General features: G+C 41.1%; 1 protein-coding gene across 1 annotated transcript in view; it reads right to left on the minus strand.

Annotated features, from left to right (window-relative positions):
• Positions 1 to 15,866, minus strand: part of LOC124172678 (glutamate [NMDA] receptor subunit 1) — a 66,502-nt gene that overhangs the window by 27,862 nt on the left and 22,774 nt on the right. Inside the window, exons 5-11 of the mRNA XM_046552138.1 lie at positions 14,864 to 15,172; positions 12,687 to 12,787; positions 11,271 to 11,444; positions 8,597 to 8,710; positions 6,021 to 6,168; positions 5,167 to 5,268; positions 1,324 to 1,561 (exon numbers count right to left, since the gene is read on the minus strand). Coding sequence (XP_046408094.1) covers positions 1,324 to 1,561; positions 5,167 to 5,268; positions 6,021 to 6,168; positions 8,597 to 8,710; positions 11,271 to 11,444; positions 12,687 to 12,787; positions 14,864 to 15,172 — 1,186 coding nt within the window. The remainder of the gene's footprint in view (positions 1 to 1,323; positions 1,562 to 5,166; positions 5,269 to 6,020; positions 6,169 to 8,596; positions 8,711 to 11,270; positions 11,445 to 12,686; positions 12,788 to 14,863; positions 15,173 to 15,866) is intronic.

Below are 15,866 nucleotides of genomic sequence, written 5' to 3' on the forward strand. Positions count from 1 at the left end.
AACTTTTTAACTCTCGTTAGATAAAATTTTGCATTAACTGATTCAAAACTGTCATCGGTTAATTTTATTCGTTGTATTTGAAAGCATCTGTTCAATTTGGTGTTGCTCAAGATTGTCCGACAGACAAAGAGGGAAATAAAAGTTCAACTAACGAAAGTTTACCTCCACCGAACAGTGAGACGAAAAACGGAAGGTTTTATGTGATGGATTTATAACATGTTTTTTTTTAAGATGGATGCATTTATTAATCGAAATTTAAGCCTTAAGGGACTTCTATCAGCCAGGAAGCACTCATACGCGGAAGCAGTAAGATATTTTCAGGAGTGTAGCACTGACGGCAAACTCTCAACATGAACTATAAATGTCTTCATCAAGTGTTATACTGATGTTCCTTGATCAACACAATGTCAAAGATTGTTTAGCGCAGCAGAAAATCATTCTGTATACAGGAGAGGACGAATGTCATATATCAAGTTTGAAAAGAGACTTTTTCATTTACTGTTACATTGATTGTTCTTGAACTTGTTTTCACTAATTTCTTACATATTTAACTTCGGAAAAGAAAATTAGACGTCATGAATTTTGTCTTTCATGATTATTTTTTTAAGTGATGGAAAAGTATCAAAGTTTTGAAAGATGAGTTAGCCTTAATCTTTTTTTTCTGTTAATCATTGTAATTAAGTTAAGTTAATCATGAAATCAAGCGGAACATTAATTAAAAATTAACTAATTTTATCATAACCCTGAATTTTTTCCACAAGTAGATTGTGAATTTAACTGTTACATTATGCCTAAATTAAATTAATTTTTGATCGTTTAATTTTTTATAACGTAGCCAAAACTGGTATTCCGACAAAATCTCGTAGTGGACTTTATTTTTTTCAAAGATAAAGGAAAGATATCTTTGATCACGACAGGGGATCAATAGCGAATGTACACTTACACATCTAACAGCAATCCAAAATAAGACACTATACGCTTTGGAATAATACATATCCTCTCAACGAAGTCGGAAAGTTTTCTTCGTTTGATATGGGATTAATAATCCTCATTTAAGCCAAGCGCTACCTGCTAGCAGGGTATCGTCATTTGAAAATCTAAAAGCGTGAAATGCGTACTCCCGGAGTAATAATCTTTCGATTTAGGCATTAAAAAAGTTATGGGAAACCACCCTATTGGAGCCATCGGGAAAAACAATCTCGCGAGACGATCATTTTCCAATGACCACTCGAGTGATCGCTGGAGTGAGCACTGGAAAGTGACGAGAAAATGATCGCGTCATAATGATTTGCCTTGTGTTTATGATGAAAGGATGTAACTTGCCGTCGTCTGATGCGTTGAAGTGCGGGCAGGGCACCTCGTCCACGTTGCAGCCCTCGATCTGCGGTGGAGGGCCGTCCGCGCCGTCCTCTAGGCCCGAAGGCGACATGCTGGCCCCCAGCGAAGAGCCGAACGCCGCCTCCTCTGGGTTGCGGGTCGAATGGAGCCCACCGCCCTGCGCGCGAGTGCCCCATTTGACCTCGCGAACGTACACGAAGGGTTTCTCCTCGATGGTGAGAACCTGCAAGTCGAAGAGAGAGGGAACGGAAAGAGGAACAATAAATAAAATAAATAAGGCAAAGATTTTTGAAAAAAACTCGTTTTACCAAAGAGAGTATAAAATGCACCAAATTAGATTAAGTTTACAGAAATGTGTTTAGAAAAGAGCCTGATTGGTGATTAAGGATTGCCACCCACGCTTTATTCTCCGGGTGATAAAAAGCTAATGTTTTACTTTTTATTGGATTTTAGACTTTTTCGGGAAAAACGTTTTTTTTTCAAAAATTTTTCACTTTTTTTAATTTATGCTTTTCAGCGGGAACAGAAGGAGGTGAATGAGACTTTTCCGCAGTGCCTTCTGGTATCAAAAATGATGATTATCATATTTAAAAGGGGATCGGGTTGGTGTGGTTGGAGTGTTGGCTTCCCAACCAGCGGGCTCAGGTTCAAATCCCGGCGGTGGCAGAGAATTTTCAGAGACTGCCCGATCCCTGCTTGAATACTATGTGGAGGATATTTCAAGCGCAACACTCCGTCCGTCGGATGGGACGTTAAGCCGTGGTCCCCTTGGCGCCTTTCGTTAAGAGCAGGCTAACGCCGACGCCAGGTTTCTCTCCACCATTCCTTCCATACCCTTCCCTCATGGTGCAAATGACCTCAGCGGTCGGTCGCCTCCTCCAAATACCATACCATATCATCGTATTTAAAACGAAATTAATTTTTTGAGACTTTTTTCAACATTTTTGCATATTGGTTAAAACTTTCACGGTCCATGGTATTAAGATCCTTATTTTTTGGGTTTACCCATGTCACAAATTAAAATTCCAACAGTTTCGTCCCCGCTGCTGGAGACTTCATCATGATGCTCGCTGATGAAGTCTCCAGCAGCGGGGACGAAAATGTTGGAATTTTAATTTGTGACACGGGTAAACCCAAAAAATAAGGATCTTAATTTTTGCACATGGCGATCGCGCCTGTGACAACTAATGAAAGTCTTTTGTGATGCTTGATATTTCCCTTCAAATGAGCACTGGCGAACGTTCATTAATGTGAAATTGACGGTGTTATCGTTAAAAACAGAGGAGCCCCACATGTTTACAAAGAAAACATTTGCAGTTAAAGCAGCACCATTTCCACCAGAGTTATAATTAATCATATGCCTTTAAAAATCACTTTATCATGATGATACAGTTGCACTGATCTAGAGTGCGTGCTGTTTTAACCAAGCACGATAAATTTCAGCAAATCATGTCTGATAATTTTTAAAAACAACTTTTTTCAAATTAACTCTAAAACTACAAACGGTACGCAAATACTTTCAAGCAAATAAATATAGTTTTTTATAGAAAAAGTTACTATGAAAATATTTCTAGCCCTGAGAAGGAGTGGAAACCATCACTACAAGGGTGTAAGAGCCGATGGTGATATTACTCTTTGTTTAAATATTATCTAATTATGAGCAAAATCTCTCATTAATTGGTCGAGTTTCAAAGAATTCGGCGATGAAAAGCTACAGTGACTAGACTACTCATTTCGTACAAGGAAAGCTCTCAATAATTTGTACTTAAATATATTCGAATGTTAACTTAAGATCCAATTTTAAAATTTTTGTATCTCATTGAAAATTTCAACGATCCGAAGTTTTCCAATAATTCCTTTTTTTTACTAAAAATTATTTTAAAATGTTGAACTACCATTTGCAACTAATTGTTGTCATAAACGTAAAGTTTTTGAAAATTTTTACGTTTTTTCGCGTTGAAAGAGATAGGAAAACAATGCAAGTGATTTTTTTGCTGTTTATGTTTCGATTTTTCTGAATCACAACATTTTTAGTTAAAATTTTTATAATATACTATACCGTTTGAACCTCTACGGAATGGGAAGAAAAACAGTGCATTTCGCAATTTTTCGTGCAAATATTCGTTTCTAAATTACGGAATCACAAGAGAATGCGTGTGCCACATTTGTATTTCTTTCCTCATGAGCTTTTGAAAAAAGTAATACGTAAACCAGGAATTAATATTTTGTACCTTTGAAAAAATATTTAATATTTGACATTTCAAAGTAAAATGTTTTATTTTTTCACCGCTGTAAACTTCTCTATATTTAACTGTTTCAGTTTTTAAACATAAAACATTTACGACTATGAATTTTCTGTAGCGCACTTGGTTATATATAGCAATTTATCTCTTAAGTGACAGAGTGTCACAGCATCACGGAGCCATTGATATTTGTGAAAGCTGTGAACGCATCGTCAAATGATTAAAAAATGTCGCGTTCGATGTCTGTCTACATTAATAGGATTTTTGAAGCAATCAGTGTCAAAGTTTTAAAATGGCCAACGTTTCGTCTCGTATGCCGAAGATCTGATCAGGACTAACGACCGTGTCGCCTTTATTGAACATCAATTTGTGGGTGGTGGGTGCTATACTCTGTTCATTTTATCTTTGCGGGTGAGCTGGTGTGGCCAAAGCAAGTGGAGATGAGGGGAGGGAAAGTTTCTCGACATGTGACTTTGCCTTTGCCAATCAGCAATCAGTAGGCGTGGCCTCAGTCAGTCGCTCTCAGACCTCCGCCGAGTGAACATGTATGTAACTAAGTATGCCTTCCACCAACGATGCACCGCGGTGCCTCATTTAGCGCGGTAGCTGACAATGTCATGGGCTTCTGAGAAAGGATTGTCCCCAATGCCTTCCAAGTGAGTAGGTATGTTGTCTCGGCGCCGGGGCCAAAATACCTGTGGCCACCTATGACTCACACGTTTTCAGTGACAAAGTATGGCGGCTATGTACATTTGGCAACATTATGTTCGCTCCTCCTCTCTCTCTCGGTACTACCCCTCCCCTATCAGCGAAGCCATCCGACTGCGTCCGGGCTCTCACGAAAGTTCACCCGCAGACATAAAGTGAAGAAACTATAACAGAGACTTTTCCGGACGTCTTTCTCTCTATTAATGTCTAGGAGACATAGGCATGGCTCGTGGCCTCGTGTGGGGGGCGCGACGCCTGCCCAAGAACACACACACCGTCCACAAAGTCACTCTTTCCAGTCGAGTTCAGTCTTTTGGTGGGCCGCTCCTCATCGAAAATGAACACGATCCTCTCGAAACTCAAACAACATCCGCTTTTCTTCTCCTCTAACTCTTCATAATTAATTCTCTCCCGTAGACATTTCTACCCAGACAATTGGGCCTGATTCATACGGCCATTTTTTCTGTCCCTTTAAAGCGATAGCTCCAATGATTGCGGAAAAATGAACCTTCCACGCAATCATTTTCTGCGATGGCTCCAGGGATGGGAATCCCATCCTTTTCTCTAGATAAAGCCAAGGCTTGAGAAAGGTACCGCATGAAAATTAATTAATTACAACCAAACTAAGGCCCATTCAACGGAACCACTACTAGTTCAGGGATGCGTGTTCACCATTCCGAAGGCCATAAAAAATACGGCATTGAAAAAGCCGGAGCAAGGTTCGTGGTCTCCCCTTGTAAGAGAGCATATTTAGACTTGTCTTTTGAGGTCGTGTTTACATTAGTTTTTTAATCGACAAATATTCCTTCGAATCTAAGTGCTATGCACTTTATTATACTCTGACACAGGCGCGGACCGATGAATAACTACCCCTTACCTTAAGGTGCGTAGGGATCATGAAACCCTCCGGTTTGTTGCGAAGTCTCCCAGGCCACAAAATTGCTCCCTCGTCTAGTTTAAGAGCCATCTTGTCCGTTTCCTGAAATGACAAAAAATGGTTCAAGACATTCATTCACTATAATCCCAACATTTCAGTTATAAACTGAAAAAGGTGAATTCAATTGAAATTTCACTAGGTTAACACGCCGTTTGTGAAGCCTGTATTGCACGGAGCACAAAATTAAACATATCTGCGTCAACAATGCCCTTTCAGTCGCCTATACGGTCAAATTCGCTGTCGCAAGTATGAGCAGGATTTTACTTTAGGTTTCGAAGACAAAAGCTTAGTGTGATAGAAAGATCTAAGGTTTTCCCGGCGTATGATGTTGTTGAAGTTTATTCGGGATTGCCACCGGATAAGGTTCTCCATCTCTGCCGACGTTTCGATGGCCGAGTCGTCCATCGTCATCAGGGCTTGTCTTTGCGTTGGGTCAAACTGGGATCACGCAACGCAAAGACAAGCCCTGATGACGATGGATGACTCGGCCATCGAAACGTCGGCAGAGATGGAGAACCTTATCCGGTGGCAATCCCGAATAAACTTCAACAAGCTTAGTGTGATAGCATGCCATAAGTCACTCGGCGGAAATATTAACTTTTTCCCCATGTACATGCAGAAAAAATTCTAATGCTATCAAGTTTTTGACAATTGTTTTTTTTCACGTTCTTTTCCCGGCCGATTTAAAAAAATTAAACGTTCAAAAATTTGCTATTTCTACATTCCCGCGTCACCTGCTGTTATGCTGTGGAAGAGATTAAGAAGCTGGGATAAATGTGGGTGTTGGTACTTGCCGCGCAGTAGTAGTGCTGTCCCACGGAGATCTGCTCACCCCTGTCCTGCACGTTGACCACGTCATACTCGGCGTTTATCCGGTCGCCGTTGTCGTCAAAAGCCACCTTGCCCGTCTTCCCGTTGAGCAGCACCTGACGCCGAATGTACCTGAATTCACCGACGAGATGATTAATGAAAGGCTTGCAATTAAGCCGAAAAATCAAAGTTTTTCAATGACGAAGCCTTTGCGGTTGTCATTGATCTCAGGATAATCCTTATCTTCATCGGTATCATCACTATCAATCAATTGCAAAACTGGGGGTTGAGCTTCAGTGGCGTAGCCAGGGGGGTGTCCGGGCACCCCCCCCCCCGAAGTATGAAATCACAATCATTTTCCTTAATTAAAGAACACAAATTATTGAAAAATCATGAATGTACAAAGTATTTTTTTAACAAATGAAATTTTTTCGATTGTGAAAAGTGTTAAAATTAGTTTAAACCCATAACTTAGTACCCTATTTTTCAAATATTTCCCCCCCAGCCCTCGTTTTGGACCCCCCCCCCCCCCAGAACGAAATTCCTGGCTACACCACTTTTGAGCTTCCCCTTCCCGCACACCAACACAGTGACATTTTTGACTTTCAAGGTGGACGAGCCGTGGGAAAATTATACGACCATCTGGGTATTTTCCTTTTTACATCAATCAATTGGTTTAACATTTCCTCACAATTGGGTTTCATTATGCAATGTTCTGATTCAGAAATCAGTGTCAGCTGCCTTGGTACACAGTGGTGTGAGTCAAACCAGAGAGGAGAAATTCCTCGGTCAAACTCACCACTATTATGATTCGCAAAGAAGTCAGAACTGTGCTGAGGGTATGTGCTCTTACCTGACGATCCCAAGTGTACTTATGTCTTACACTATTGTGTTTCTAGGTAGATGGACTATTTTGGAGTTAGATGCCATGGATATCTCAAAATCAACTAAAATTTCTTCTTAAACGGTTTAAACTTACTTCAATATGTTTCTCAGCCCTCCATTTGATCACTTGCGAGTCTCACACAAGATCACGAAAAATCACGGAGAGATTTTTCCTTTCAAATTTCACGGGAGACAATGGAATAGGCAGAAAATACTTGCCAGAGATAATATCTGCTTTTGATCCAAAATTTACATGAGCACGAAACCGTTTTAGGGTTGACGAGGTGGAAATGCGATATATATATCAATGATAAAATATAAACAACGAATAGAAATCTCCACACTTTAATGTGTAAATTCACTGCCGACCGTGGTTTCGACACACTACGTCATTTTCAAGGCATCATTTTTACGTCATTTTCACCTTGAAAACGTCATAGAGTGTTGAAAACATGGTTAGCAGTGAAATTATATATTAAGGTGCGGAAATTACCATTTGTAGTTTATATTTATCATGGTTACAGGAGTAGTTCAACATTTTTATCAACAGAGACCGATAAGTACCGAAAAATTGTTATCGGATGACAGAAGCATCATCAAAACCACTGATACATTTAAAAAATGAACTAATTAACCCAAAAAAATAGCTACTTTTAATAGTAAGTGCCAGCTTCGGTGGCAGTGGGGTAAGGTCCTCGCCTGCCAAACCGAAGGTCGTGGGTTTCATTCCCGCCTGGGTTCCTGGGACCATGGATACTTGCGTTGTGCATTTTTAATGTGGAAACACCCATTCCAAAGGTAGAAATGTGCTCTTTACGGGGAAGTTGTATATTAAAAAATGTGATAGGGCTTAACTAAGACAGCATTATTGTTACTAAACATTGTAATCAGCAACGAGGACCACTAACCAGGGGCGCAGCTAGGAATTAAGGCTTGGGGGAGGGGTTTAGGTCAGTGGCGCAGCGAGGGGGGCTTTTGGGGGATAAAACCCCCCCCCCCCAGAGCTCAGAGAATTAATAAAATTTAATCCATTTTACATAATTGGACTAATATTACTTATAAAATAACGTAAGGATTATAAAAATATCCCTCAGAAGGCCGTAAAACTTACCATTTTGAACCATTTACCTTAAATTTTTCTGGGGGAGGGCCTCCGCACCTCCCGCTTCCCCTGGTGGGTATTCTATACCCCATAACTCCCCAGTATTGGTTGTGCCTAAAACCCACCCCTAGCATCTATTCCTAGCTGCGCCCCTGGTTTAGGTGCAACTAATACCGGGGTGTGTGGGGGTATGGAATACCCACCAGCATAAGCGGTAGGTGCGAGATTAACAAAATGCGGAATTTTAAGATAAATGGTTCAAAATGGTGAGTTTTACGGCTTTCTGTGGGATATTTTATTAATCCTTACACTATTAATTCCTAGCTGCGCCCCTGGCTCACACAGCCATCATATGGTACAAGACCTTGTATCAGATGATGGCTCAGTGAGCCAAAACGCGTTGCACGTAGTAAAACATTTTGTGGAAAAGTGCTACGATCTTTTATTTATTTAAACTAAATTGAATGTTGAACGGTGATCAGCATCGCTCAAAAGGCCGACTTGGCCCATCAATAAATAGCCTCTTAGTACTTACAGAGGTGAGATGGAGATGAGATTGGAGCTAATACTCACTCGAAGAGCATCTTGCCCGTCTCCCAGATGGATCCAGAGTTGTCGCAGTCATTCGGCGCCTCGGTGATGTTCTCCTTGGCGTTCATGTCGCGAAGGGCAGACGCCAATATGTAACTGAAAAGCATCATATTGCATTAAATGGAAAGAGTGATTCAAGACATTCAAAGAAAAGCAAATATTTATCATAATTTACATGCTTTCAAATTGATATATTTTAATTCAATAGATTCCGGTTAATTGGGACATATCGGGACTTGTGCACTTTTCCCCAATTAAGCGGCTGTCCAAATTAGGCGAACTATCCTGTGTATGGGCATAAGCAAACGTTGAAATGATAGAAAGAAGAAAAAAGAATGTTTATAATGCAACATAGGTTTATTAGACTACTAATTTGATTAATAAATCAGCGAGTTTAGTTAATTTATTATGATTTTTAAGAATTATAACAATTCAGATAAAAATATTTTTTACAGCCTCGGGCGACACTGAATGAATGTCTTATACTAAGTCCTATTAAAGAAAAGTCCGATCCTCCAGCGGATAGTATAACAACAAGAACTTTCAAAATAGGGTAAGAATAGGAACATTTGTGTAAAATAAGAGTAAATCAAAGGAGGAAAATATAAAAAGATAGTATTCTGAAATCAAAAAATTTTAATTCCGTCGCGAGTATAGAGTCTATGTCGCCGACTCATGGCCCAATGAAGCGGCATGCTGTCCCAATAAGGCGGAGAATATTCTGGGATATTCCTCTATTGGGTTCTGTTCTCCAAGATCTGCCCTAATTAAGCGGCTGCCGCAACTAACCGGTGGACCCATTAAACGGAAGACACATTTTATATAAAAAATGATGCTCTTGTGTGAGTCTGGCACGAGAAATAAAATCCTGCCACATATAGGTGGCAGAACGATCTACGGCCGTTGAGCAGTTGAAACAGGATAAATTCCCCAAGGCCGTAATCTTTGCTTAGAGTACGACCTTGGGGAATGTATTTTCTTTCAAATCTAGCCACATATTTCATCATCGACGACAAACATCAATCTTAAGATTGGTTTGACGCAGGTCTTCACTCGATTATCCTATCAATACCCAGCATGAACCCGTAATTTGATCTATCTTGTTCTTTCGAAGGCCTGGTTACACGGGACGTTACCTCATACGAGTCTACGCATAACTGTGCGAATGCAAGAAAAGAAAACAGAACCTGTCCTAATTTGGTTCATGCATTCCTACATGGTCCGTTCCGGTCCACCAAAATCCTTCATCCAATCAAACTTTAACTCACACTGGTTCATGTACCGCGTAACTAGGCACTTCGGTATATGGGTGTTACGTGTAACAATACATTTTTTCCAAAAAGATTGATTTTTTTAGCAAAGTATGAAATGTAAATTATTTCATCAAAACAGGTGGAAAAGAAGGAAAGAGGTAGGTCATGGATGATGCACGTGGAGTAGGTGATGAGAGATGTATAGCAGAAGAATTATGATTTGAGTATGCCGGGACTAGACACGGAGACATCTTTACTAGAGTCACCCGCAGTGCACAATTGTGCTAAAAATCCACACAGAAAGAAATCATTCGCCCTGACCGGTATTCGAACCCGGATTCCCCGATTTCCGCTCGGGTGCTTTAGTCAGTTAAGCTACCGAGACACCATTCGTCCCAGGGAATATTTGTGGACACAGCCGGACAAGGTGGTATGGACTGTTGAGCAAATGATGCTACAAGTAGTCCCAATCGTGCGAACCTGAATCACAAATATGAAAGGAGAACTGACGATTCGGTAGGTTAACTGGCTAAAGCACTCGAGCGGTAATTGGGGGATCCGGACTCGAATCCCGGTCAGGGTGAATGATTTTTTTCTCTGTGGATTTTTCTCAGGAGTACTATCAACATTGCAATAAGGTGGTTTCCTATTATCTTTTTATTGCCTAAATCGAAAGATTATTACTCCTGGAGTACGTATTTCACGCTTTTAGATTTTTAAATGACGATATATATTTTTTCGCGATAAAATGAAAAGTGAAAATTCTCAAGCGCGCGAAAACGCGACGGCTAAATATGAATGCTGGGAAAACTCCGTGTGACGTCGTTCTGGTTCCCGCTGCCGCAAGTGAGGTGACCTTGGGGCGAGGATATTGTGCGCTGCTGCGATGCTGGCTGCTAGCAGGTAGCAGAGTACCCTGCTAGCAGGTAGAGCTTTCCGACTATAGGCAGTTTTAATAGGTGAATATTAAGACATGTTTCCCTGAGCTCTGTGCTTCATGTATGCATTGGTAATCTCAGACGATGTAAAACTCATATCTACTCGTATAGCATCTGGGTCCCTGTGACGTCACGTGAAGTGGCATCGCGTGGGCGCCAATCTGGCCTTTTTCAAATGATGTTAAAATTGACCATTGCCATTCGCCTAAACTGGGAATTCTAAAGCCAAATAATTTGAATATTATGAATACACCAGTGTAAAAAATAGATATCGTCATTTAAAAATCTAAAAGCGTGTAATACGTACTCCAGGAGTAATAATCTTTCGATTTAGGCAATAAAAAATAATAGGAAACCACCCTATTATCATTATCCGTCCTTAACGCATGGCTCAGGAAAAACGAATATTTTCGTGATCCGTACGCAACGTGTTAATTGCGAAGAGGGGCATTAATGTCGCCTCACATGCTGTCCTGGACGTGCGCCCTCTCCTTGGTTGCGTTGACGAGCCTCAGCCCCAAAGTGCCCACGGGTACGTTCTCGGCGTCCAGCGCCTGCTCCGTCACCAACCACACGTATCCGGCCTCCGTCATGTTCAGCAGCGCCGCGTCGCGGAAGATCACCTCGGCGTCCGTGCGACTGCAGACGGGGCGAAGGGTGCAAGGATTAAATAAATAAGAGGTGAGTCAATTAATAATTAGTAGCTACTAGTTATTATTATATTTGAGATGGGTATCCAAGAGGTAAACTTAAACTTAAGTTCAATCGGACAAAACATCAAGCTTCTTATGAATAATAAATCCAAAAATAATAAAAAATTAATCTTTAAAAAGGAGGTGCTCATCATACCAGAAATCTTGACTTAACTCAAGTTTGAGATTGCAGACATTGATCCTGTGCCTTTATATAAGACGCTTAAACGTATTATTCATTTTATACCCCATGAGAAACGACTTTCAAAACGCAACGTTCAATACCCTTGTCTTAAGCAACATCTACGCCAAGAGTTTCCAATGCTGATTTCCATGTAGATTCTTTTGCCATTGTTGCTGATCAATCAATTCATCAATCTTAAGTTTTATCATAAGTTATCTCAGTTTTCAATCCTTCATTGATTGTGCCTTTCTGCATTCCTTCAAAGATTTTTTTTTCCTTCAACCCGTTGAATTTAGACATTTTACTGCCATTTCTTTATTTATTTCCATGGAGATCATAAAACACCATGTTAGGCGAAGGAGGATGGAAACGACGCCTTGCGGACCTCCAGGCTTGACGCGGCTGATTATACCATCTTTGATTTTTGCAGGCCTGCGTGCCACATATCAATTCACAGCCTGATTGCATTAACTCTGTAAAAGAGCCCAGGCCCAGGGGAAGAGGGGGCCGGATTGTGGCCTCACCCGGGCCTGGTTAAGTAAACCACAAGTAAAGTCAAGTCAAGTAGTTTTCTTACTACCCCATGGCATTCTTAACATAATTCTACTGCAGCCGGTTCAAGACTTCCATTGTCTTTTAAGGATTTCGTAAATACTGCGTGCGTGGTGTGAGGTCGAAGGGAGAAAAGACGACTGCAAAGACACAAGGTAATTCACCCCCATCACCATAGCAACATAAATTCTAAAGGATCAAAATCATTCAAGCCCCATCAATGTCTTTGTGGACACCGAAGTTACTACTGCGTGGACACCGCAGATATAAATATCTTGCATGGCAACTCAGAGAAAGGTTGGCAACCAAAATTTGAAAATTCGGCAATCGATAATATTTACAATTGGACTATGATTAGAATGAGCCACAGATTTTTCTTTAGATACGCGTTTAGGGAACAGAGAAAGGTTAAAATCACAATGTATGACACAATTTTTTGGGCGTTAAACTAACCTGGCGTAAAGCAAGTAAACCCTCGCCTGCGCTGTCTTCATCTCGGTCAATTGCTCCGTGAAGCTCTCAAGTCCTGGTTCGAATTCAATCACGGCCTCCACCTGGAACGGAGAGAAAAATCCATATTCATGTATTTGCATTGTAATGCGGTATATCGTAAAAAATGTACCTAATTAACTTACGAGATATTTCTAAGTAAACACTTAGTTCGTATATATTGATACTTCCACTGTAAAATTTGACCTACAAAATAGCCACAGAATAATGAAATCGTGGATTACTTACTATCTTTGTTCAAGTTATTTATTAAAGTATTCTACCGATTAAGGTAGGTTTCCATGGAGTGATTAATAAGAATTCCGGGAGCCTCCCCTTCCATCATGCACTTCCCTCTTCAATTCATCTGTAAGACCTACTCCCTTTCATTCTATTTAAAAATCCTATTCTTTTCCTTCCTCTCCCTTGTTTACCTAACATTCTACCCTCTAACACTGTTTTCAACATCCCATCCCCGCTAAGTACTCGCTCCATCCATACCTTCTGTCTCCTCCGTATCTCATCTAAAAGCTGCCTCTCCTCACCCACCATGTCCAGCACTTCATCGTTCGTCCTCCTCTCCGTCCACTTCACCTTCTCCATTCTTCTCCACACCCACATCTCGAATGCCTCCAGTCTTTTCTCGTCCTCCCTCCTAAATGTCCACGCTTCTGCACCATAAAGCGCTACACTCCAGATCAGACTCTTCACTAACCTTTTCTTTAACTTCTTACATAGCGAACCTTTCAGAAGCCCCTTTTTTTCATGAACGTTTGTGCAAGTATTTAGGAAAAAAACTGGTCACATAGAAATATGGAGAAACAGCCGTTTAATGAGATTTAGGTCCGGTATTACAAATCTTATACGACGAGACTAGATGCAGATATTCGCAAGCAAAAATAAAACTATTTCTTTCAAAGCCAATCGTAATAATATAGCCAAGGAATGGAGATTCGTGGATGAAATTATGGGTGCAAAAATGGCGAGAAATACCATTGACGAAATCAAATCCTTTGACGGTGGTGAATTTACAACTAACTCGCAAGGTGTTGCCAATAAATTAAGTAAATTTTTCAATTTATGCCTTCGAGCAAAATAATGCCCGTATCATTGCTGTAAACCAGACTTTACCTCCAAATTAAATTCTTTGGTTTCCTTTATAGCATTCTCTAAGCTCATACATTTCAACGACATCGACTAAAGAGGTTCAAAATACAACCAAAGGATTGAATTCGAATAACGCCTAGGGTTCAGATAACACGGTTCTTATTGTGGAAAATTTTATTCTTTTACCCATGACTTGACACTATGCTATTATTTGTGTAATGTCTGCGATGTTGAATCACAGAAGTAAAATGATTAGAATTGCATCAATAATTGTTCCTGGTGCAATAACTTTGCTCTGAGTGTAAAATCTAAGTATATGTTGCTTCGCTTGAAAAGTATACTTGCGCCATCAAATGACAATTGTTACAGATGCCCTCATTGACTGTCATCAAAAGGAAGTGCTTGCATAAAGTGCAAAACAATTGAGAATATTGATCATGTAATACACCCTGGTTTAAACTTTATAACAGGAAACACTTTATAACAGGAAATTAAACGTTAATAAATTGGAATCTGAGCTTATAATAGCTTCTCGTGATTATCAATCTTTTTAGACTTCAGAAAAGTATTCGATGATAGATTAGCACATAATTGGTTGGATCAAGTATTTCTTAAACGGTTGCGAACAGAGGGTTGTTTTGGATGGAGTTAACTCGAATATTATTAAAATTACCTGAAGTGTAGATGGTGTGAGATGGAAGAAGAAACATCCAACCATCTAATATGCGAGTGCCCCCTAATCATGAGGACTCGATATATACACTTGGGCTCACCTTTTACAGTGCCCAGGGGAGTAAGAGATCCTCCCTTGGGGTACCTCATGGCCTTTTAACTAAGGACAAAGGCTTCCATGGGTGTTAAGTCATTGAGTTAGCAAAATGGACCCTTAGGACTAAGTGCCTTGAGAGCCTGGTTACCCCACTTCTTTTGCAATCAATCAATAACTCAGGTGTACCCCAAGGAAGTGTTATAGGTCCACTTTTGTTCCTTTTTTACATTAGTGACATTTCCACTGTTATCAAGATGAGACTGACCTGCACTTTGACGTCGAGGTCGTCGACGGACGAGGAGGCTTCGGGGGCGGCACCTCCCCCGCCCCCGGAGGCCTTGGCCGCACCTCCGATGATGGTGATGCCGGCGGGGCCCAGGTGCCCGGGCAGCGTGACCCCCGGGGGCAGCTGCGACGAGGCGGTCTGGAACCGGCCGAGGAGGGCGCGGCCGTCCGTGTCGGAGCCGTGCACGAAGAGGACACGCGTGTAGCCCACGTGACGCAGAAGCTGCACCCACACGTCAGCCTGGTGCGAGTACGGGGGGACGGTGCGAAGGAAAGACACGTGGATGTTCTGCAAGGAAACAACAGCACGTACACTCATTTGGATGATGAAATAGTTCAGGATTTCACGGATTGGATAAAATCATCGAGGCGGATGGTTCTTGTTGAACGACCTTTCGCTATAATTCTTTTCTCACATGCTCAGGGCATCGCAGTGATGGGCGAATCCTTAGTATATTGGGACCGGCTCACCAGGACAGTGGAGATCTGTATTTACAACAAAATCATAATGGGAGACCAAAGTCCGTGACCCTTCGCGATATTTGGAACCCGATAGAAAAGAGGGTAAAACTAGCTGTTCGAGGCACCACCTATCAATGTGGACCCAGTTTATGCAGAAGCATATAAATAGAGACTAGTGGATCTGATGTGACCTGCGCCATCATACCTCATCCCGGAGGATATGGGCGTACCTAGCGAGGGGGGCAGGCGGGAGGGCAGATCGCAAAAGTCTTTAAGCAAAATCAGTACTGAATTGAAACGAAAGCATTCAACAAATTTTCTTTAAGCCCACGATAAATGCATAAGCATATTAGCATAAGATATGTAACTAAAATAAAAATAATTTTTTTAAGGAAATAATCTCATAAACTAATGTCACCAGCTGGTTTGACCCCCCCTAAACCATGACTTGCCCCTCACACCCAGACCATGGCATGCCCCCCCTAGTTATGATCCTGGGTACGCCCTTGCCGGAGGATGCT

The sequence above is a fragment of the Ischnura elegans genome, chromosome 1 (assembly GCF_921293095.1).
Source record: "Ischnura elegans chromosome 1, ioIscEleg1.1, whole genome shotgun sequence".
Lineage (NCBI taxonomy): Eukaryota > Metazoa > Arthropoda > Insecta > Odonata > Coenagrionidae > Ischnura > Ischnura elegans.